At 38.4% G+C, this 25,281-nt stretch overlaps 1 protein-coding gene across 2 annotated transcripts; it reads left to right on the forward strand.

Annotated features, from left to right (window-relative positions):
* Positions 1 to 247: 247 nt before the first annotated feature.
* pcdh11 (protocadherin 11) lies at positions 248 to 24,793 on the forward strand. Of its 2 annotated transcripts, none has more exons than XM_073820318.1 (4): positions 248 to 1,044; positions 9,072 to 9,656; positions 14,740 to 17,226; positions 23,188 to 24,793. In XM_073820318.1, exons 2-4 carry the CDS (start codon positions 9,117 to 9,119, stop codon positions 23,269 to 23,271), a joined length of 3,111 nt encoding a protein of 1,036 aa, XP_073676419.1. In that variant the 5' UTR covers positions 248 to 1,044; positions 9,072 to 9,116; the 3' UTR covers positions 23,272 to 24,793. The 2 variants fall into 2 exon arrangements, with proteins under 2 accessions (XP_073676419.1, XP_073676420.1); XM_073820319.1 differs by having other exon boundaries at positions 9,075 to 9,656.
* The last annotated feature ends 488 nt before the right edge of the window (positions 24,794 to 25,281 follow it).

Below are 25,281 nucleotides of genomic sequence, written 5' to 3' on the forward strand. Positions count from 1 at the left end.
AATATCATTCGAGGTTAGTGCTTTGAGTTTGTGAATCTATCTATCTATCTATCAGTCTATCTATCTACCAGTCTATCAGTCTGTCTGCACGTCTGCACATTAGTAAAGCGTAATGAAGTAGTTAGACGTTGGACTTTGCACACAAACTGGTGTTTATAAGCAAAGCGAACAGTGCCCCCTTTTCCTCTCAGGCGAGTCGCGGCGTTGGTGTGAGGTATTAGTCCGCGGTGAGTGCGAGCGAGCGGGGCTCTGACTCCAGCAGCAGTGCGGCTTTAAGATGATGAAGGCTGTGAAATTTATCGCTGGCTCCTCCTCCAGCGATGATGTCAATCGGAGGTGGAGAGGTGGGCAGTACTAAGGAACTGAGTTCATACAATACAACAGAGATTGCTAGAGCTCTGCGTACAACTACGGCAAAACGCCTATCTCAGTGTGTGGAAGTGATGCTGCACCTATAGGCACACTGTCCACCTGCTCCGTCACACTGACAGTCCATGAGTATCTCTCAAAATAGCTATTTTGCTCTCCATCACTCTGCCAAACCACGGGATGCCATGAAATGACGCGTCCGAGGATGTTTTAAACGATTTACAAGTTCTTTAGCTGTTAATTAAACGCACAGAGAAAAAGAAAACAACTTAGCTAAACAGTTTGCGTACATGCGAGGAGCGTTCCCAGGTTTTTCCCCGTGGTGACTGTATGAATGCACTGAAATAAGAAGTACTGCACATTGACAAACCCATTTGGAGCACCACTATCTGTCCGCGCGTGGGATTCAAGCAGTAGCCAGGCGCGAGACATCTGAGGAATTACATCGTCTCTTCTAAAAGTCGTTCGCAGATGTTTTTCGCTCTTCGTGCGTGGACCGTGGACTTTTTCATGGACATGGATCGTTTTCTCTAGTTGGATACCGACTGGTCACAACGTGAAGCTGTTTGATTCTGGGATTTTCTTCAGCCTGCTTCACGGCACTTCATCTCCTCCAGCAGTGATGCCGCTACGTGACGGGAATTGAGAGTTTCCATATTCACAGATAAATCCGAGGTAAGACACGTCCTCTTTATGCTCATGTATAGGTTGTATTTCTATTTAGTGCAATTCTTGCTTAGAAAAATGTGTGGGATTTTACCGCGCTCCGTAGTTAATTAAAACGATCTGTAGTACTTACTTTAGCGTCTTTAAAAACATTGCGAATTAGCTTAAATATGCACTTACATGCGCGTGCACTGTTCTAGAATTATAACGCAAAAGTCCAAGGGCCTTTGCGCACGAAAGTCGATGTTATTTTCCCTTATGAATAGAATAGTTTGCCTGAGGGAAATAAATTCATTATAATAATATTTGTAAAATCATAATAATAATACAAACTGCAGGATTTCCACAGCTGCGGCTTTAGTTTCCGATTGAAGATGCGCTAGTTTGTCAGATTTAGCTTTATTACGCAAAAAGTGTAATGGCAAAAGCAACGTGTGCGATTTAACGAAAAGGCAAAGTCGTGTTAAAACGTTTCATACTGAGAGAGCATCTACAGCCAACACGTGAATAACAGCATAGCGATTGCCTTAAGATGCCATCTAACAACTTCTGAAGCGTTCTCGTCAGTCTTCTCGCTTTAGGAGGACCTTATGAGAAAAATATTAATATATTCCATAGTTTGCTTTTAAGGAATTGGCAACATCGCATAGGTTAGACTACTCAAAAATGCACGGCTGTATGCAGCTTGCGAGACAGAAGAGCATCAGCAGATGAAGTCGGAAGCTGATCCAGGAGGATGCGTCATTTTCAGAAGCGTTGTGCCGGCCGAGGCAGAACAGAAATACTTTGTTTTAATCACAGATTCCTAACAAAAAATGCAGTGGTAACCATCATTTCCGCTACAATAGCATACCCTTTTAAAGAAAAAATACGATTCTTAAATGATTTACCAAGAACAGTTATAGCTGTAAAGAAGTTATTAATAAATACATGGCTTTAATTGGAGATTAAAAGTTCTTTGTGTTAAATGATAGGTTCTTCAGATCAGCCTGTGGTTTGGTGGACGTTTAAAGAGCTATGTAAATAGTTTTCTCAACAACTAGTTAGAACAGTAAATAATAGCTTATGATAATACATTAATAAAACATTTAGATTATTTGTGTTTAACATGCTCACCTCAGGTTTAACCTTATGATTATAATTGGAAGCTTTATTATTAAGAGTGTAGATACTACATTTATTGTCACTTCTGAAAATTTGTTGCTTAATCTTATCAATCTGTTATACAGCAACAAAATAAATTCTTAGATTCTTAAAGCCTACTCTTTGCAAGGATCCCATGTTGAGACATTAGTCTTACTTTGGCGATAACTGTAGTAACTATGGTATTTTGGTGCAAACTTCTTTAGTTACCATGGTAATTTTAGGGGAAGTGTCCAAATATAAACATACAAGTGCAGTGGGGATCGCAGTGTAGCTGTAATACATTCTGCTTGCTTTGTTCACGTTCTGTTATGCACCAGTTGACCTTTGATGACAGGTATGAGTGTCAAATTTGATTAATTTCTAATTTAGATTTTGATGGGGACACGAGTTCAGCATTGTTTCATGCATTAAGGCAAAACGATGCAACTGGTTTTCATTTTTACAGTGCATATCTGGTGGTTGAGCAACAATCAGATATGGAGAAATTAAGCAGGCCTTTCTCTTCATAACCCATTGTTTGTAGTAATTTTTATCAGTTTTTACATTTCTTCATGCAGTGGGAAAGCACTCAGCCCCTGGAGTCAATACTGAAAGAATGTTGTGAAATTTTTAACAGTATACAAGAAACAATAAAATCCCATCTTTTCTCAGATAGCACCACTGCTTTATTTATTTATTTTTAAACATTCGTTCATTCGCTCTAGCCTGTCATTTCAATGTATTTATTCATTCAATGTGATTCTAAATATATTGAATGTTGCATTATACAATATCCAGTAAAATTAAATTTATAGATGAAAGTTATGCCACTTCTGAGGGTGTGATTTAAGAATTTTTTTTATGACGGAAGATGAACATTTTTTCAGTCTTGATCGCTCACTGAAAGTATGATGTCATCGAACATGAAAGCAATATACAGTACATGTCCCAAAATAGTTGTGACAGTAATGTAGTTGCCTGTAATCCAGTAATCCAACATAACTAGTTAAGGCCTCAAAAATGTATTTTTATAAAGTCAGATGTTTTAATAAAAAGCTACCAGTATCATCAATGATAAGTAACAACAAACTTATCAAAGACTGATGATATCAGTTCTACAGCTGCCCTCAACAAATGTTAAATAGTAGTAAATATTAAATTGGCAGAAAACAACATACAACAGTAATTATTTCCGTCATTGCCGAATACTGAATCTGCACTGCAGTGCTGGTCAAGGTGGTTACACTTGGTACAGTGTCCTAATATATTATACAAAGAGATCTTGCATTATCTGATCATTAAAATAAGAGTTTGCCTTGTAACTATGTAACCGTTAATATCAATGGTTATTTATTCTATATTAATTGTTTTATTTTGACCACAATGTGACCACTCCACTGCCCTCTATTGGCAGTTGTATTTATTTATTTATCTTGCCCTGCATTACAGTGAGAAAAATTATGCTTTATCACATTTAGTATACAGATTATAAATTAGCATAATTTATCGCTTTTTTTGTTCAATTTCAGCAATTTACAGTTTGTGTTTCAGAGCAAGATGAGCTGAATTTAATTTGTTTCAATGAAAGCTTGTTTGCTTCATCAACTATGTGCTTTCAAAAAAAAATGTTGACATATAGTTTATATAAATAGTTTAAATATTTACATAAAAGAAACCATTAAAAAGTTGTGGTGGAAAAGTAGTGATGATCATCTTCTCTGATAAATGTTATGCTTAATTTCTTAAAACCTCCTTGTGCTTCTAATTCCTGTCAATTTATAGACATATAATATTTTTAATTACTTATTTATTAAGAGAAAATTCAAGGCAAGGAGTGAAGATGAATGATGCATCACAGGCCAAATATCAGCCTTTAAGATTTAGAGTTTCATTGGCATGTTATACACTTTGCAATGTTTGTCCATATAAAATCAATTTGGGAGAATGATATATCAACAACTGACATGTTGTTCCACCGAAAGTGCCCACGATAAATTGGCTGATGTTGGTCTAAAGAATTAAATCAAGTTTTACTATGATTATTTATGATTCAAATTAGCAAAAATCTCAGCCGTGATTCATGGCACACCATTTTACGCAAACAAAATCACTCTTGGTTCCTTCTTGGCTGAAGCTAGCCATAACTTATTGTGTCATCTGAGCGCATAGAAACATTGATAAATTGATAAATGGAAGACATGACTGTTTGGATGCATAATCTTTGCTGACGGACCTAAATTGACTCTGTCGCGTTCGCTACATCTGTTTATTCATTGCGACTGGCGGCCTGTTTGGTGTTAATACCTCCCTATTGATCCTTCAATTGATCATTGGTTCTTAGGATCAGTCGCCATCAAAGCTACTCAAAGCCAGACTGTGTGTTTCAGAAGGATCCTAACTTTGTGACATATCAGTCTAGCCTGTTCAGGTACATATTAGCAATTAATTAAGAGATATAAAAATATAATTGTGATGTTTCAGAACAACAACACAACAATAATAGCAGATGTTTTTCATTACCACCTATTTGATGCCATAAAGGCTGAATAAATTATTAAAAAACCTGTTTTCTGTTGATGAAAAGCCTGACATCCTGACAACACAAGAAGGACAGCAGGTAGGCTGGCGAACAGCTGGCAGGGGGTTATGGGTCTCAAGCTGCTGATGGCAAAAGGTGGAGGGCGAACTCAAACAAGACATCGAAATGTCAAAGAATCACGCACACACGGGATTTCTTTAAACCGATAAAGAGAGCGATGCTTCTGATAAGAACGAGTTAAGTGACACGCTTCAGGCAGTTGTCCCAGTTTAACTTCCATAAGCGGCTTTAATCATTATTCGAAATGTAATTTTGCTTTAATTACCGTTCGTATTAAATTTGATCGTTTTAATCTGATGGCCGTTTGGTAGGTTGAACTGTATCGATTTTTCCACCTCTGCAGCGTTTGGGTTCCTGCTGATTCATATAGACAGAGATTCAGCGTGAACTCGCGGTTGACATGTAGAAGTGTTTTTTTCCTTGACTGCTCAGCTCGAAATAAAAAAACAGGCAGGCCTGTCCATCACGTTGTCACGTAAAGCGCTCCAAAGTCTGTGTGCCGCTCACTCCAGGCTCCGGAGGGAAGGAAGGCTTTTGCATACTCCCTGGAACGCATGGTCCACCGCTCAGAATAGATCACTGGAACCCTGCGCAAGCAGGGAGAAAGTCGCACCGATACCCCTGAGCGCAATTTTCCCAGCTAATTCTTTCTATTCACTCTCAAGCTGCAAGTTTCCAAAGATTGGGAAAGTTGAAACTCAAAGCTTTGCAAATCCATCCAGAGCATAGTTTTGAAAGAATCGCTCCCAGGAGTAAATCTGAAAATGGCTCCGCGAGTTTTCGCAACAACATAAACTGTCCTAAATATGGGGAGGAGTGACATGTGGGCTCCCGTGTGGAATTGTCTAATCCCAGCACCACGTCCCTGGGTAGCAGAGCTCCATACAAAATGCCAGACATCACTTACTGAGAGCTGGAGCTTATACTGTCTACACTGTTTGCTGCTATTTTGGGTTATACAGGTTCATCAGCGTTCTCTCTGTCTCTCTCTTTCTCTCTCTGGGATTGGTGTGATTCGTTATTCTTGACAGTAAACTGATTATCTAAAAATGCAAAGAAATTTGCAGAACAAGAGACCCGTCGCCCTCATTGCACGTTTTAAAGGCCCGCCCGCGTCCCAGCTAATGTCAGTTGCGGTTATTTAGATGTAGATCGCCTTTTCATCTTTTATGCACTGCTCTGCAATGCACTCCTTAGCCAGTAAGTCCTCTTCATTATGCATTGTCGGATGCAGCCTTGGACTCTTTCGGGCTTATCAGAGTACAGTAGGTGAATAGTAATTGCTTTGCTCTCGCCGACTCAAAAATGGTGCAGTCTTCAAAAGCAAACCAAATCATTTTTCACTATTTTCTTCAAAGAACAACATAACAGTCTGAGAATATGTGCAGATAGTAAGCTGGCCATTGATCACTGTCATGTAAATACTCTGAGTGGTGCTCGTCTGCCCAACAAACCTTTAATGAGTCCCTACAGTCCAGCCCGAGTGTTCGCTGTGAAAAACAGAACATCTCGCTGACAGCTGAGACTTGAGCGGCTAAAAAATTGGGGCCTTCAGCTCTCTGTGTGTTTAAAGAAATCAGCCTTTGTGATGAATTTTTGATGTGTGAAGCGAATCTTCAAGGTACACAGTCGTGTATCTGCTGCGTTCGTCTTTGCTTTTAAACAAACATCCTTTTGGCACATACAAATTACACATTAATGACTTGACGAATGAGGAGTCATTGTATTTCCAGGATATCCCATTTCAAAAACATTATGCCGTGAGCTGTAATTTTTCTTTGTCGCTCTAGAAACATGCTACATTTGAATAATGAATTTACTGATGCTATATTGGATTCTTCTACCTTTATTAATGACCTAGTTGTATATTATTACAATCACTTTGCCTTAAAAGAAAGTCAAACTCTTGGAGTTTAGAGTTATTGATGTGGTAAGGGTGAAGGGCAATGCATTTAAACAGAAATAACACTGCGTGGACAACTCTGTAAACTAACAAAACCCAGAGTCTGGAAGTGTTAGGCATCTCCCCCACCAGTTCTCTGTGACCTAGTTGAGTTGTTGGCACATTGTGAATGCCTCAGCCCTCTGGCTACTTTTATTTATATAATGCCCTGACAGGATTTGTGTGGCCATCGAGCAAGTTGGCAACAAACACTGAAATGCTGATTCATAAATCATGTCTTGGTGCTTTTGAGTTATGGCTTTGTCCTATTCTTCTGAGGGATATTGACAGTCATTTGGGACTCACGTCTTTATTCTTCAACTTTAAATCATAAAACTCTTACTTACACTACAGTTACAGCTTGGCTGCTCAGAATATCAACATACTGTAATCTGATATCATGCATTGTAGCTCTGTTGAGTGTTGCCAATCGCAAACAAGAGTCCATTATGCGCAGTATAAAATCTGGAGAGCCTCTCTAAAGCAATTCTGTGTTGTATTTAGTAGCATTTGACAGCTTTAAACAATGTTTCCTGTTGTTTAAACAGTTTCTTTTTCCTGTGGTAGTTCACTTAGGAATGTAAACTGTTATTTACTCACCCTCATGTTCTTTCAAACCTGTATGACTTTCTTTCTTCTTTGGAACACAAAAGAAGAATACAAATATCCTTTCAGTGTAGTTTCTTTCTTACCCCATTGGCAAATAGTGTTTTTTTTTTCCCTCTCATTTTCAGAAAAAAACTCACTAGTTAGAGATTTATATGAAAACAATGATCTTTTTGTATATTTGTACTTGAAAGACAAAGATACCAAAGCATTTCTTTGCAGTGTGAAAAAAAACATTTTTTTTTTTTATTGGACTGTTCCGGTTTTAATGCAAGTGGACAACTTTGTTATGAAGTATGCTCACTCAGGGAGTGCTTAGTAAGATTATAACAGAAAAGATTTTAGATTTTGTATCATATGTTAGTTTAAAAAAAATCTTAAATAATTTTAACTGCTTTAATTAGTCTTTGTTTGGTTTTTATTTTGCATTTATGTAACTTTATGTGTATTATTCCAACTCAATGTTTTTGCCATGAAGATAGCCTTAGATGCTGACATGGCAATACAAATATAAAACTACTACTACTAAACCATTAGTAGTACCATTAAAGTTTCATAAAAGTAGTCCATATATACAGTGTTTCCACTACTTTAGTAGTAGGGTGATTCAGTGAGTTGACTCACAGAGAGAGCTTGAGAACCGGATCAGTCCAGTGACTCAGTTGTAATTCATTTATAAAGATCAAACTCAAGATAATTTGTTTACATTGCTACTCTTATGAACATGGATAAAGATTTAAAGGGATGGTTCGGAGTAGAATTGACTTCATTGCTATGCACTCCGAAGCCCATGTAAATACCCCATCCGAAGTTTTTTTTACCTTAGTCGAACATTTTTGGAGATATTAGAGTTTTTCGAATTGCTTGTTACAGGAGTGAATGGTACATGTGATGTATCTCGTAAATTGCACCACTAAACGTGCAAGTAATCTTACCAAACTTGTACAGTAGTGTAAATAGGTTATGTACTCACAAAACGCTGCATCAGAACATTTGTAAGTCCACCATGAGTGTTTTAAAAACACGTTTTAGCCGATCCCTACTAGTCTCAAAAACTACAAATGGCGACACGTCGACGTCACTTCCCTGGTTTGAAAAAAGCACGTAAAAGTCCTCCTACAAGTTGACATGCACACAGATGTAGTAGGAGGACTTTTACGTGCTTTTTTCAAACCAGGGAAGTGACGTCGACTTGTAGTTTCTGAGACTAGTAGTTCTCGGGTAAAACGTGTTTTTAAAACACTCATGGTGGACTTACAAATGTTCTGATACAGCGTTTTGTGAGTACATAACCTATTTACACTACTGTACAAGTTTGGTAAGATTACTTGCACGTTTAGTGGTGCAATTTACGGGATACATTACATGTACCATTCACTCCTGTAACAAGCAATTCGAAAAACTCTAATATCTCCATAAATGTTCGACTAAGCTAAAAAAAAACTTCGGATGGGGTATTTAGATGGGCTTCGGAGTGTATAGCAATGAAGTCAATTCTACTCCGAACCATCCCTTTAAATCTGTCTCTATTATTGTAATTGCATGGAAGAAGAGCAACCAGCACTTTTTTTTCTTCAGATTTTTCACGTTCGCTTTTTCTTGCACAGAAGAAAGTCATACAGGTTTGGAATGAACTAATCTCTTTATTCTGTAGAAGAAGCTATAAAGAGTTAATGTTTCAAAGGATCAAAAAGCTTTTTGTATCAGAACTGTGTTTCAAAGATGTATGACCATCTTTCTTTTTCCCCACCTATCTTCCTCTAGCAGACCTTGCAGATCTTTGAAGAGAGTGCAGCACCTACTCTGAGTATGGACTTGGCAAGTGAGGCCTATGTTCTGGTGGTTTTACTCACCTGCCTGTTCTTGATGTGCCGGGCTCAGGAGAAGGACTACACCGTCAAAGAGGAGCAGCCGGAGAATGTGCGCATCGGAAACCTGCGCAAAGACCTAAACTTGAACCTAGATCCAGACATTAAACTCTCTTCTGCGCTGCAGTTTAAACCTGTCTACAAGACAGGTGATGTGCCTTTGGTCAAGGTAGAAGCAAGTACGGGAGAGATTTTCACCACAGCCAACCGCATCGACCGTGAGAAACTCTGCTCCGGAGTCTTCAACGAGAAGCGCTGCTTTTACGAGATCGAGGTCGCCGTGCTACCCGATGAGATTTTCCGACTGGTCAAGATCCGGTTTCTCATCGAAGACATCAATGACAACGCCCCTCTCTTTCAGTCGACGGTTATCAACATCTCCATTCCAGAAAACACAGCCATCAACAGCCGCTACCCTGTCCCTTCCGCATTTGACCCTGATATAGGGATCAATGGGATTCAACACTACGAGCTTGTCAAGGTGAGTTCAACGTTCAGCTGTGATTTATAACGTGACACCAAATAGGCCTTTAATGTCCACAATAAAAAGAGCACAGTTAGCAATAAAAAATAGTTTTTGGCTCAAGGTTTTAAAAGCAATTTCCTCTGTTTTGTGTAAGGTAAGTTGTTAATTGCACCGAGATAGATGTTGGTTCTTCTAATTGATGTCTTCTGAGAAACTAGCGTAATATTCTCAGCGGCTTAATATAGTCCGCTCAAACTGAAAAGTAGGATAATTGTATGCATGCTATTAAAATATATACAGTAGCAGATACGTTGCATGTGTATTTAATTTAGCATTTTCTACAGTGTCAGAAGGCCCATTAACCCCAGAAGTGGTAAAAAGTCACTAAGCACTCTCACATACATCTGGGCTGTCAGTCACAGAGCGGAAGATTACGCGAGCAGTTCAATGAATGAACTAGTATTCCCAAGAAAGGTCGCCCTGTATTTTAATTAAAATTCAAATACAGTGTGAAATTCAAATACAGTGTGAAACAAAGAGCCCAAGACTGTCATTAAAGTGTGAAAGAGTAATTTGTACCTTTTCTTTTGAGAATTAGCCGAATCCTTGCTTTTCATGTCTGATTAAGTTACCAATTTGCATTTTTAAAGAGTCTCTCTCTCTTTCTCTCTCTATCTCTCTCTCTCTCTGCCAAGCCTGCTGCGGCTCTCTCGATTGTCTGTGCTTGGAAAATGACCAGTGCGTTGCCTCATAAAATTACAATAAATATGTAAAGGCTCTGTTGCCTTTCAGATGATTTCATTTGTTCTTCGTCTGCAAGTGTAGTGTTTCTTTTTATGAATCATGCATGCGAGTTTGGTGAGGGTAGATCTAAGTAAACAGAAATGGAAAGGGAGGATATGTTTCATCCTCTGAGGTTGTTGAAAGCATCCCACAAGCAGCATCTGGCCGTGAATCCACCTCTTGGACTGCGTTCGCATGGTCCTGTGAGAGTACGCATCTCTGAAGCTCCCAGACAGTAATGGTTTAGACCGGCTCACCGTTAGCATGGAGCTGCGCGATTAGCATTGTGGGCCACAGCTGCTGCGCGCATAGCTTTGAAAGAGCTCTGATAGCAATCCCTCTCCTGCTCTTTACTCATTCCAGTCGTGTCCCCTAAGGAGGAAGCCCTCGCTTATGACACAGAGGGCCGTTATTGCCTACCCCGGTTTTAATTGCGGTGCCATATTAATTGTTCCATCAGCATTAGTGTTGCCATGTCACCTGGAACGATGCACAGAAGCACCTCTGGACACTATCAAGGTCAGCCTACAGAAAGTAATACCATGCATGGCTGGAGGAGCGCTTTCCATTAGAAGAGATTTTATCACTTAAAGAGAACCTCTTTACAAGTCCTATCTGGAGGCATGTGGATCAGATCAGGCTCATGGGATGAGGATATTGACTTTTCTGTTGTGGGTTCCACCCAACTCATTGTTATTTTTACCCTGCCGTTTAAGCACTCTAACCTCACATTAAGAAAGCCGTTTCTCTCCTTTTGAAGCCATTTGTGTGGTTTTAATCACCTGGGACCACATTGTCATTGTCATTTTAGATCCGCGACACGTTTTAGATCTTTCGTCGCCACAGAGTCTCCATAGGATTGTTTATTTGGGGGAGTCAAGGTCAGCGTTAAAGTTGTTACCATTTCATTTCAATAATTCATGAGTATTTTGGATTTCATCTGTGTCGGATTCGGATTTGAAACTAGCTTGGAAGAGAAACTAGCTCAGCCTAAATAATTGATCGAAAGTGTGATTTTTATTTTATTTTTTAAGCTCTCACTTCTCCAGTTATTTGAGTTCAAGACAATGAGAAGAGCCAGTCGAATGATGCATCAATGATCAAGGGCTGACAAGTAATATGTCATAAAGAGTTTCCATGAATATTGCACCACAAAGGCTTGTGTTTGATTCTGGAGAAAGACATCATCCTCTTTGAACAAATTAATTGTTGTAAAGTCGAGCTGAAGGGTTCTGACACTTCTCGCAAAGGGTTTGTTTCCCAGGAAACAATAAATAAATAATATTAATTATAACAATTAGCTTGAGAGTATAGATGCTCATTAAACCAAATGTTTGGTAATTTCACTCCCTTGAGAATCAGTCTGAGGAAAAGTGCATTAACTTTAAGGATGAGTGGATAAGGTAAACTGATTTCTGGACAATAGTGGACGCTGGGGAAATAGTAGCTGATGCTAATCACATTACTACCTGTCAGTTGGTTCCAGGTTTCATTTGTGCCTAATTTCTGGCAGATTCTTCAGCCAAAGTTTCACCAAGGAGACATGGCATGTGTTATTAACACATGGTGTTAATAAAAAGGTGACAAAAGTTAATGTAAGTGAAATATTTTTGGCTTTATATGTTGCACTTGATACTGTGCTCTAGCACAGTACAAGGGTGAAAATGTCTAAAATATTCCGTTTCTCAGTTGTTGATACTGAGTTCATTCTGAGTCGTTGCGGTAGAAGGTCATCTCATTGATTCATGCAGCAGATACTTCAACCAGTCTGCAAAGCTGAGAGAAACTCTGGAGTTGAACTATGTAAAATGAAGCCCCACTGATGCTTAATATTCTACTGTTAAGATACCGCTGTCTTTGGGTTATTTATAACTGACATTCGCCTTTGCATATATTTCTTGATTGCACCAGACAATTGGGTTAAGTTTAAGCAAGTTTTTCAGCATTGTCTTACACCCAGTATCATCCCCTGTCAGTCTTAACTTGAACAAAAGAGATTTATCCCATGTGTCTCTCATAATGCTCTATGGGTCAGTTGGTATGAATATGTAGATTCGTATGCACCACCTGTATTCATTTCAGACATTTGTCACTTCCCATGGGCCCGTGATTCATGTTCTTTTTACTCTACCTGAGTCTGTCTGACGATAATCGGAATTCCCCTGCCTCATTTTCTATGGGCCTGGCTTGAAAAATTATGATTGATCTCCTCATTGCTAGGCATTTTAAAACCAGACTCATTAGCTAATCCATGTTTTAGCTCCCTGTATAAATCTGAAAACAGTCTTGGATAACTAATGAAAGAAAGCCCTTATGGTCACCATGCATGCATTTGTAACTGACAAACTCTAGCCCACCTTTATCATAACCGCAGAGCCGCTTCTCACACATTGTTGTGTTGATTTATACATAAACATCTTTACAGCAGTCACTTCCGTTGAATTGTGCTGACTGTTTAATGAAGAAACAAGCTGTTCTGCATGTGCTAATATATGGTTCTTTTTATAACTTTTCTGTTTTAATGCTAATTATGTACTTGGATGTGTTTTGATATGTGCGTTTTTGCATGTGTTGGTAGTACTGACAGTAGACCACAGATGGTCACAAAAGTGTGCCAAGAACCACCAAAGGGGGATGTTGCATGATTTTAGCATGAACAAAGCTTACTTTGTCAACCCAAAATATAAATTGTCATTTGCAATTGTAGTTAATTTGTGGCTGCATGCAATATACCAATGAAAAGTGGTTTGTTATTGCCAAAGTAAATGATTCAAGATCACCCATAGCATGGGAAATGCATATATGTATCATAATCACATTTGAAATATGTGCCTAGACAGAGTAATCTTTCCCAGCTTTATGTGAGGCAGGAAGCTTATCTCTTAAGGAAGTTGCCTTTTCTTGTTCTAGCATGAAATGTTTTTGACTGAAAAAGCTTCAAAGAGCCTCTTTGTTTCACAAATGTGCTTGACTCTCATTCAGGCACTGTTCCCCTGTCTCCCTCGCTTGCCAACCGCCGAAATATAGAATACGCGTGATGTTTTGCCGTACCATGTAGCCTGATCTGTAATCATAAATATTAGGGCCAGTTTTGGTAGGAAGGCAATTATTTTAAACAGTCGAAGCTCGTTTCTCGGGGGGATTACATATGCATTTGTTTTCATTTTCCTCAGGCTTTGCTGTTGCCTAGATTTAGCTCCTTGCTGGGAGAAAAGCTTTTTTTAATGTTCAGGTTTTTCCCTTTTCTTTAATCTGTGGTGGTCTTGCAGTATATTTAAAATGGAAGCTTATCTCTGTGACTCCTTTTTCAGCTTCTTTCTTCACATATGAACTTGAAACTGCACGAGCTGTCTTCCATACACTACATCAGAGTCTTGCTAGTTGGGTAAAACAATAAGTTGTGTGCAGCAAAGCAGAATACACCAGAGGATAGAGCTAGAACTCACTGTTTTGTTATTATATTGCTATGAGATGCAGTGTGGCTTTGTTACTTGTATTAGTTAGTAGAAAATGTTGTTTTTGAATGTTAAATCTGCAATTTTCTGGCAGACTGGCAAATGGTTTTTGCATTTTTAAGAAAATGTAAACTAAGCACGCTTATTAAGGAGTCAGCAAAGGTCAGGGAAGAAAAAGAAAATATTTCATGAGGGTCAATAAAGGCTTGCTGCAATATTTCAGACAGGAATATGTGCATCGATTTATGCTTACCCAAGTAAATATGGAATGACACAAGGTAATTTCCTCTCCAACAAACAATTTTTGATTGTTTACCACATCTTAGACCTATTTACTTTTGGGGGAGAAACTGCTCTGTGCATCGTTTATGGCAGATATTTTAGTTTTCAGGTGCTCGATGGAATTGTTTACTGTGTGGGGATTCAATGTTTGCTTTATAGGATCATATCCCTCGGATGGGCTTTTCAAGTAAATATTTTGAAGACCTTGTGCATTTTCTCATAGGATTAAAGAACTTTAACCTCGAGGTTTAATGCTGGAGCTAAAGCCATCTGTTGGAAGCCAGAATAAATGACTGGCTCAAACACATTAGTATTTGTGTGTTTTTGTGTTCTTCTGTGAGTTCTGTCTAAGAGATTATCATAACACACATACATTAAAAGTAAGATGAACTAGTAATAAGCACAATAACAACATTAATAACAACTGAAACAGAAGGAAAAAGCACCATGGGATTTTTAGTTCAAGTATAAACAAGTGGAGGTGTCCTCTTACTGACATTTAGCTAAACACTTGCTGTTCTTGGTCAAATGTACTGCAAACAGTTTACATGACTGCTATTTCTTTTTCTATTTTCCAGAGTGTGAGCGAATTTGGCCTGGACATCATCGAGACGCCTGAAGGAGACAAATGGCCCCAACTCATAGTCCAGCAGAGCCTTGATCGGGAGACGAAGGACACCTTTGTGATGAAAATTAAAGTAGAGGATGGTGGCACCCCTCCAAAGTCCAGCACAGCCATTCTGCAGGTCACCGTCTCAGATGTGAATGACAATCGGCCAGTGTTCAAGGACAGCGAGGTGGAGGTAAATGTTCCTGAAAATGCCCCAATGGGAACATCTGTCACTCACCTTCATGCCACAGATGCTGATCTGGGATCCAATGCTCAGATTCATTTCTCCTTCAGCAACCAAATCTCCCCTGCCACCAAACGACATTTTGCTATTGACAGCACAACTGGACTGATTACCATCAAGCAGCCGTTGGACAGGGAAGTCAACCCGGTGCACAAGCTTATAGTGCTGGCCAGTGACGGAAGCTCTACCCCTTCAAGGGCTACAGTGATAGTAAATGTAACAGACATTAATGACAACGTCCCATCTATAGATACCCGTTATATCATGAATCTTGTTAATGGCACTGTGCTGTTGTCTGAAAATGCCCCCCTTAACACAAAAATAGCTCTAATTACTGTGACAGACAGAGATGCAGATCTGAACGGTAAAGTGACTTGTTACACCGATCATGACGTACCCTTCCGACTAAAGCCGGTCTTCAACGACCAGTTTTTGCTGGAAACCGCCGCACCCTTAGATTACGAGACCACTCGAGAGTATGCGATTAGGATAGTCGCGTCTGACTCTGGGAAACCTCCTCTGAACACTTCGGCAATGGTTCTAATTAAAATAAAGGATGAGAATGACAATGTCCCAGTTTTCCCTCAGCCTGAAATCCAGCTGTCGATTCCAGAAAACAATGACCCGGGCACACAGTTGATAAAAATCAGTGCAACAGATGCAGATAGTGGTTCTAATGCCCTTATTATTTATAGTCTTGGCCCAGATGCTCCTGATGGGTTTAACATAGATCCCCGATCTGGAATCCTTTCTGTTGTCAAAAGACTGGACAGAGAGAAGCAGGAGAAGTATTCATTCACAGTCTTTGCCAGGGATAATGGTTCTACCCCTCTCCAAAGCAACGTCACCGTGAAGCTAATAGTCCAAGACCAAAATGACAACAGTCCAGCCTTTACCCATCCCGAGTACAACTTCTATGTGCCTGAGAACCTGCCTTTGTACGGGACGGTGGGTTTGATCACTGTTACGGATGCGGATGCTGGCGACAACGCGGTTGTCACTCTCTCAATCATAAATGGGAAGGACAATTTCATCATCGACCCCAAAACCGGGGTGATCAAACCAAACATTACCTTTGACAGGGAGCAACAAAGTTCCTACACGTTTGTTGTCAAGGCTGTGGATGCGGGTCAAATGCAAACCACCTCCTATGCCAAGGTCACCATAAATGTTGTTGACGTGAATGACAATCGACCGGTGTTTGTCATCCCCTCCTCGAACTACTCCTATGATCTAGTACCTTCAACCACCAGCCCTGGATCAGTAGTGACCAGAGTATTTGCCATTGACAATGACACTGGGATGAACGCTGAGCTGCAGTACAGTATTATCGGAGGCTCGCCGAGAGGACTGTTTGCCATTGACAAAACGACAGGCAACATAACTCTGCAGGAGAAGATTGTAGCGGCAGACCAAGGTCTTCATAGGCTGGTTGTAAAGGTCAAGGACTTGGGACAGCCAGAATCCTTACATGCAATCGCACTTGTTCATTTGTTTGTGAATGATAGTGTCTCCAATGCCACGTTCATCCAGGAACAACTTCGCAAGAGTTTAGAGACTCCATTGGAGAGGAACATTGGGGATAACGAGGTGACACCCCAGACAAATGGCTATGTAATTGTTGTTATTGCCATAATAGCTGGGACTATGACCGTTATCTTGGTAATCTTTGTGACTGCTTTGGTACGCTGTCGACAGACACCGAGGCACAAAGTTGTGCAGAAAAGCAAGCAGAGCGGTGAGTGGGTATCACCCAATCAGGAGGGTCGGCAGATTAAAAAGAAAAAGAAGAAGAAGAAGAGGTCCCCAAAAAGTTTGCTGCTGAATTTCGTAACCATCGAGGAACCCAAGAGTGACGATCCTACTCATGAGCACATCAATGGCACCTTAGACCTCCCTGTTGAACTCGAAGAGCAGACAATGGGGAAGTACAATTGGGCTACCACACCGACTACCTTCAAACCCGACAGTCCTGACTTAGCCAAGCACTACAAATCCGCTTCCCCTCAGCCGACATTCCAGATCAAACCAGAGACCCCTGTGGCTCCCAAGAAGCATCATGTCATTCAGGAACTCCCACTGGACAACACATTCGTGGTGGGCTGTGACTCACTCTCCAAATGTTCCTCCAGCAGCTCCGACCCCTACAGCGTTTCAGAGTGCAGCTGTCAAGGGGGCTTCAAGGCACCTGGACAAATCCACACCAGACAGGTAATTCACAACTTCCTTTCTTAAACCACTCGCTGCTCCAGCTCCCATTTGTACTGTCCTTGTGATAGAAAGATGTAGAAAAGAGGGTGACAGCCACATGTGCTGAGCTTCAACAAGGGCTCAAAGATGCATGCATGTCACGATTCAATATGCAAATGAAAATCTGAAACTTATAAAGTGGGAGGTTGTTGGTTTTATGCTTGTGTGCTCATATTAGCAAAAACAGCATTTCACATCTTCACTGAAGAAGACCGCAGGAAAAATGGCACAATTTATCAGCCGAAAGAACATGTTAGGAAGTCTGTGACAGATAGCGAGATGTTGGATGGCTTTGATTATGGGATGTTTTTTTTTCTTCTCCCAATCAGACGTTCAATTCTAAAGAGTAATTATTAGTAAAACAACTTTTTGTGTGTACAAAAAACAAGAGTGCTAGCTTGAGATTACAGCTATGTTTGTTCTTGATTGACATGCCAAAACCAAGCATGCTTGACAGAAAACCAAACAAGATAGGCTTGCGTTCCACAGACACAACTGAACAGATGCACACTGCTGAAACTATTGTTTCCCACAGAAATGCTTGATAGAACTCATTAGAGCTAAAACTTGTAACATAGTAGGGAAAGGCTGATTATTTTTAAATAGAATTTCGAACTCAGTCCAAAGGAAACATTATAAGTTGTCTCCGAGGAAAATTGCCGGCATTAATGAGATGAAGGTTCATTTGAATACTAGTATTCTAGTCTATGGTTCCAGAGGAGATGTGCCAAATGCAAAATAGCTAATAAATAAAAGCAGGTGAGGGACGTAAATGTAAATTGGGGTGGAGAGAGAGGTGGCCTCACTGCGGCGACTGGTCTTTCTTGCCGAGTGGAAGACTGAGCTGTGCGATTGTAGGTCAGAGAGATCAAGGTGAAGACAGAGCTGTGGGACCGTGAGACTTAAATAGAAGCATATTCACTAATAGCTTGAAACACCATTCATTTTACCTATCAACTGCATGTTTTTAATGACCAGGCATCGAGTCTGCAGCGTAGCCATTTTCTCCGGTAGGTTAGAAAGCACAGGACTGGGGTCGGGAATGTATGCTGGCGAGGCTCCAGGGGCCTAAATTCAAACAAGACTGAGCATGTACATAGCAATATAGCACTCTATCTACATGATCAGCAACTAGCTGGCCAAAATACATTTTTTTATAGCGTTCAATAACAGATGATCTTGTTTTTTTTTCTGTAATATCATGTCATCCACTGTGAGCTCTTGTCCTTATTGAAGAAAATCCCCCTCTGCATATTTCTTACAAATTACAGTATATCCACTCAGATGCATTGTGTGCATGGTAATTTAAGGTGACACCCACACATAGCTGATGTTCCATTTTCACCATGAGGCCTTTATTTTAAAATGCAGTTAAAAGCAACGCTCTGCCATGGTGCATTATACATAAGCCTGCTTACATAGTGAGATTATGGAATGACACATAATTCAGGTTAGATTTGTAATTTGCCCTGCCATAGTTGTCTTCCTGCTTCTGCGTGTTTTGAAATATGCAGAAATATTTGTTGAAGGTTTTGAAACCTTGCATCAGAATCCTGAAACATTTGTGATTAAAATCCTATTCAGACGGTGCCTTGTGGTGCCTTGTACTGTCAATACTATAGCTACTGCAACAAATTAATGTGTGTGTGAGGCGAAAGTGAGATTTTTTTATTCATTTGTTTATTTATTGTAGAAAATGAGATTATTCTTAATGACAGTGACCCTATTTTTATCTATATTTTTTATTATTGATTTAGTGAGAGAGAAACTTTATGTACTTATTTCTGTACATCTTAAAGGTATCCTGTATGTTTTTACAGGTATATTCTATTGAAAGAACCTATTAGAAAAAATTTAACTATTCCATAATTTCAGAAAAGCTAATTTTTGCTTTCATATATTAGCTATTGTTTTCAATATTTCTTCTTACTTGATCATTGTAAACCACAAGTTGGATAGCAGCTCAAATCCATTACTGAAGGGCTGGGAATGATGTCAGCATCAAAGAAAATCAAAATACAACATATTTATGGGCCATATGGCTCATAATACCGTCAGCGGTCCATTCTGCATTCCGAGCACCACCGAGAACCTCTTTCCCACCCCTTTCACTCATCTCTGCCTTTCTTTTATCTTCCATCTCCCTGTTCTCAGACAGTGATTTTAGAGGTCAATCCCTCCGGTGGTGGGGGGGCTTCTGTCTGAATACACACTTTAGTTGAGGCAGATCAAGTAAATTCCGCCGTACTTGACTGATCCCTGGCAAGGCCATGAATATGCAAGAACTCTAGTCAAATCAAACGCTATAAGGCCTCTATATTCAGAGCAGGGGTGTATTTGAGGTCAGTCGCTTGGCCATTCTAACCTCATGTTACTTGCAAACCCGTCTCCATTCAGATCGGTATGAATATGCCCTCACAGGCTTACGGGGCCTCACAGTCAAACACATTTTCTTTGCATCAGGCTTCATGGTACATTCAGCATTTCAAAAACATCATAAAATATGGGAGAGGATGTCCCTGAGTCCACAGTTTGTGCTCTCACCCACCCGCGTTTCAATAATTCAAATTCTACTTCATTTTTGAGTCTCGCCGGGTAGAGGGCACATGTGCCTAGATTTCCAACCAAACACGTTTTTTAGAACATGAAGTGATTGATCTCTCTTGAATTTCTCTCTCTTTATTGATTACCTCCAGTTGTGTCAAACTCCAGGCGATTTCTACAGCGTTTAGCCCATCAGCAATTCTTGTGCATCTCAGCCTTTAATAATATATTCTGCATGTTCGTTTAAAATTCACAAGCTTTAAATATGTTTATGCCTTTTTTAACTGCCTGATTTTGCCACAGATAATCTTAAGTAAAATTACATTTTGACATTAATAGTACTACCCAGAGGTCCAGCCATAATAGCTTTGCTTAATAGTTTAATATTTTCGTCATTGCGTCACCGTTGTTAATAAAGGCACATAAAAAATGTTACATCTCATGTCACTTTGCATCTTTTATTTTGGTAAATTCATCTCCCAGTCACATTTTCTTGTTTAAATAAACATTGCTTACAATATCAGATAAAGAAAGAAAAAAAAAACATCTATTGTAATCAAAATTCTGTTTATTAAAGCTGAGTATGAATCTCATCAAGTTAGTGTTTTTAAGCATTTTACATTGATTCCAAAATAATAACTTAAGACAGTAACAATTTAAACGGTACAATGTTTTATTTTGAACTTAAATAGCTATTCTTTTTAATAGTCAACTTTTAACTATTTTTGCATTTTTTGGATCAGTAATCAAAGCTTGGTAAATATTTACATTTTTTCACAGACATGGAGATTTACTTTAAATTTTAGCTGCTGATTACTCACTAATCTCCCACAGATCATGTTTTCATGCCATTTTAAGTCTTATTTTGACATAACAAGGTGGTTATATCTAAGAGTGTGAGCTGTTTACTTACTTTTTTTAAATTATGCTTCCAATTAATGCAATTATATTGTTCATTCAGACTTGCAAAAATGGAAAGAGCATGAACATGAGGCAGGATTTATTGCGTGAACCAATCACTGACGATCATATCCAAGTCATAATCACAAGTCATATCCAATCAATGATTTTTCCCCATTCATTCTCAATTACCCCTTACCAAAAACACTGCATGCTTTAGAAAAACAAGCGATATATGCAATATTTATGTGGGATCAGTAAGACTTGTAATTTTTTTTTTAAAAGAAGTCTCTTATGCTCATCAAGGCTGTATTTATTTGATCATAAATACTGAAAAAAAAACAGTAATATTGCAAAATGTTATTACAATATAAAATAATGCTTTTTATTTTAATATAGTTTAAAATATAATTTATTACTGTGATGCAAAGCTGAATTTTTATCAGCTGTTGCTCCATTCTTAAGTGTCACATGATCCTTCAGAAATTATTCTAATATGCTGATATATTATTAGAATTCTTAATGTTGGAAACCGTTGTGCTGCTATTTTTTTTTTTTTTTTCAGGATTCTTTGATGAATAACAAGTTAAAAAGAACAGCATTTATTCAAAATGTAAATCTTTTCTAACAATGTAAATCTATGCTATCATTTTTTATTAATTTAACTCATTCTTGGTGAATAGAAGTATTAATTTCTTTCAGAAAAAAAGAAAGAATACAAATTGTCTGACCCTAAACTTTTGAACATTAGTGTATATTATTAGAAAACTTTTCTGTTTTAAATAAATGCTGTTTTTTTAACCTTTTCTTGTTCAAAGAATCATGAAAAAAGTATTACAGGTTCCAAAAAAATATTAAGCAGCACAACTGCTTTCAACATTGATAATAAATCAGCATATTAAAATGATTTCTGAAGGATCATGTGACACTAACGACTGGAGTAATGATGCTGAAAATGTAGCTTTGTATCACAGGAATAAATTACATTTTAAAATATATTTACATAGAAAACAGTTATTTTAAATTGAAATAATATTTCACAATATTACATTTTTTTTCTGTATTTATGATCAAATAAAAGCAGCTTTGATGAGCATAAGACACGTCTTTAAAAAACATTAAAAATCTTACTGATCCCAAACTTTTGAACAGTAGTGTATATTGTTAGAAAACCTTTCTATTTTAAACAAATGCCATTCTTTTTAACCTTTTATTGATCAAAGAATCCTGAAAAAAAGTATCACAGGTTCCAAAAAAATATTAAGCAGCACAACTGTTTTCAACATTTATAATAAATCTGCATATTTATAATGATTTCTAAAGGGTCATGGTGTAATGATGCTGAGAATGTAGCTTTGTATCACAGGAATAAATTACATTTTAAAACATATTTGCATAGAAAACCGTTATTTTAAACTGAAATAATATTTCACAATATTACAGGTTTTTTTTTTTCTTGATCAAATAAATGCAGCTTTTATGAGCATAGGAAATGTTACTGATACTGATCCCAAACTTTTGAGCAGCAGTGTGTGTATATGTGTGTGTGTGATTTGGTGTCAGTAATATATGTATATATATTTTTAATAAATTACAGCAAAGATACACAAAATTGAATAAATTTAATTAACAGTACAGGGACAGTACAGGCATTTAAAGTGTTACAGAAATGAATGCTTTTCCTTTGAACATTCAATTCATCAAAAGAAATCTGAAAACACACGAGGTTAACTAATACATGTTTGCATTTTTGCAGTTGGAACAGCAGTGTTTTTTTTTTTTTTCCTCCCCCAAGAAACCTGAATTCATTCGTATATGTTTTATCAGCATGTGTGTTTCCCAGGTAACGAACCATGACCTTGACATCACTGTCATCATGTTCTAGCAGTAAAGCTGCACTGTAATATCTTTTTTTTTAAAGTCACTCAGTGTTCATTTAGCATTGCTGAAGAGTGAATCCACAATATAAAGAGCTTTGAAATGGTACTTTCCTCTCGCACATGCTCATTAGATTCAGCACATCCACAGCTGCTCGCAGATATTTCACTGATGAATTTAACAGATTGAGTAATAATGTCTATAATCTTATTAGTTGAGTTTTATCGTATTTTCATTAAAGTGTTACACCACTTAGCGAGAAATGTGTTTTAGTCACATGAGCCTCCTGTTGTCATCAATGAATGAGTGTTGCTGTAGTGTGGTGGGTGTAACAGCACATTTGGAGCAAAAAAGCAATTTGGTTTACCTGCATGCACTGACTAGTCACGTTTCCCAGCATTCTTCAAGGGAAATCCGGCGAGATGCGGTCTGTTCCTTGAAGAATGCTATTTCTCTCCCTCTCTCTCTATGTATGCACGTGAATGTATATGTCCAGAGAGAGAGGCCTTCATTATCATCTTACACAGTACTGCAGCCTAGCAAGCCAGATGATTTTGTAACTACAATCTCCCTATATCTGTCTGTCTCTCTATATTACAGGAGACGGCACTGAAACCACCACTCTATGGCACACTCTGTGGCACAGGTACAGCTCGCTCCCACAGGATAAAAATCAATCTCTAGCTGCCATTTCCTAAAGAGAGGGAGGGAGGGAGAGGAAGGCACTCACTGAAGAGGTGAAAACACGAACTGTACAGATTCTCCAGCCTCAAACGAGTCCTAGAGAGTAACCTCAGACTAATTTCACTTGTGGGAGGCTTGAAATGCTTTGTTTAACCCCTTTTGTCCTCATTCACGAGATAGGGCACGAGAGACACCTCCACTCTGCTTATCCAAATGGAATGTGACTATGGCAAAGACCTCTGTATAGGATGTTTATATAGATATGTATTTATGTATAGCAGCTGCACAGTCCTTGTCGTCTGTGTCTATTTATTGATTTTCTTCACTGATTTTCTTGATTGACTGACAGCTTCGACGTGCCTGGTGGTTGTTTCTCTTTTCCTTTTCCACATCCTCTGCTCACCCGCTTTTACGGTTTCGTTTGTTCATTCTGTGCTCGTATCCGATAGATCACGGCGAGCTCCACGTCACCGATTGCCACGGCTCTCCTCGCTTGTTAACATTGAAATGCATGGCCCTCCGTAGGAGGTACCGACACGTTTTAGCTCCGTCACCGATTGCCTCCGAATTTGGGATTCAAAAAGAGCCCTAATGCTTTGCTAAGCCGCAATCATATGGTTCCTAATCGAAGAATCCCCTTGTACGCAGTAGAAAGGGACACCGGATCTGACCTTTATATATGTTGTCTGTTGTAGTCCGCTTTTACCAGAGCCAATATAACCTGAGATGTATTTACAGATTTTGAATAGAAAGCCTCTGGCAATCTTGTCATACGAGATGGTAGGTTTTAGTTACATCACCTGGGTGTATATTCTGAAACTGACATGACATGTATTCATACAAGACGACTTAAATAATAATAAAAAAAAAAAATAGCTATAAGTAATCAAAAGTAGAAAATACAGAGCACGAGAATTCACGTGGACAATATTCCGATTTTATGTCAACAGCAATAAATTTACTACACAAATCGAGAACTCACTCTACATGAGCACTTTAAAGTCGTTATAATAAGCATCCCACAGCTAAAGCGCTCTTTTGTGAAACTTAACAGTTGGGTATTTCCGTCTTGAATGACTATTACATCACTAATAAATTGCTTCGATGGATAGCACTTTTGTTCAAGCAGTAATTTACTCCTTTTTAGCAAATGGACTGATTTGGAGAAGTGTCTTTGGGCCCAAATGTTTGACCTCTTATTCCTGCGGAGGTATCGGATGTCTTTATGGTGTCAAGTGTAACGCTCTGGAGTAGGAAACACAGAATGACTCACGTAAAACTGTAGCACTGTGGAAGAAACAATTAGACATGTCTGGATATAAGAGAGGGGAGAGAAAAAAAAAAGAAAGAAATGGACTTTTTCTTTTCATGTAAGGAGTCGGTTAAATCACTTTCATTATATATGAAGCACCTTACATTATCTTTGTATTCTACATTGATTTGCCAACATGTGAAGTAAACTGTATATAACTGTTTTATGTATGTTTGAGCTTTGGAAGTTTATTAAAGTCTTTTGCATTGTACTGCACATTTCCACGCGTCGTTTATTATCCAAGCAATTTTACATTCATGTACGGTGGGGTCCAAAACTCTTAGATCACTAGTGATAATGCTTCTTTTTATAAAAAAAAAAAAAAAAAATGTAAAATTTTATATGATTGATTTTATAGTTAACGAACTAAGAATGAATAATACTAGTGATAATGCTTCTTTTTCTAAAAAAAAAAAAGAAAAAAATTAAAAATCATAAAACAATATGTTGATTGATTTTATAGTTAACAAACTAAGAATGAATAATACTTCTTCAGCATTTTTTAATCGTAATGTTAATTTCAGTATTTACTAATGCATTATTCATTGCAAAAAAATGCTTTTCTTGCTTTGATTTTTTGTCTTAAATCAAAACGATTTTCTAGACAAGAAAAAATTAAGTGCGTTTTTGCTTGAAACAAGCTAAATAATCTGCCAATGGGGGAAAGAAAAATAATCCTGTTTTCTGTTTGAAATAAG

This window comes from Garra rufa, chromosome 16 (genome assembly GCF_049309525.1).
Source record: "Garra rufa chromosome 16, GarRuf1.0, whole genome shotgun sequence".
NCBI classification, from domain to species: Eukaryota; Metazoa; Chordata; class Actinopteri; order Cypriniformes; family Cyprinidae; genus Garra; species Garra rufa.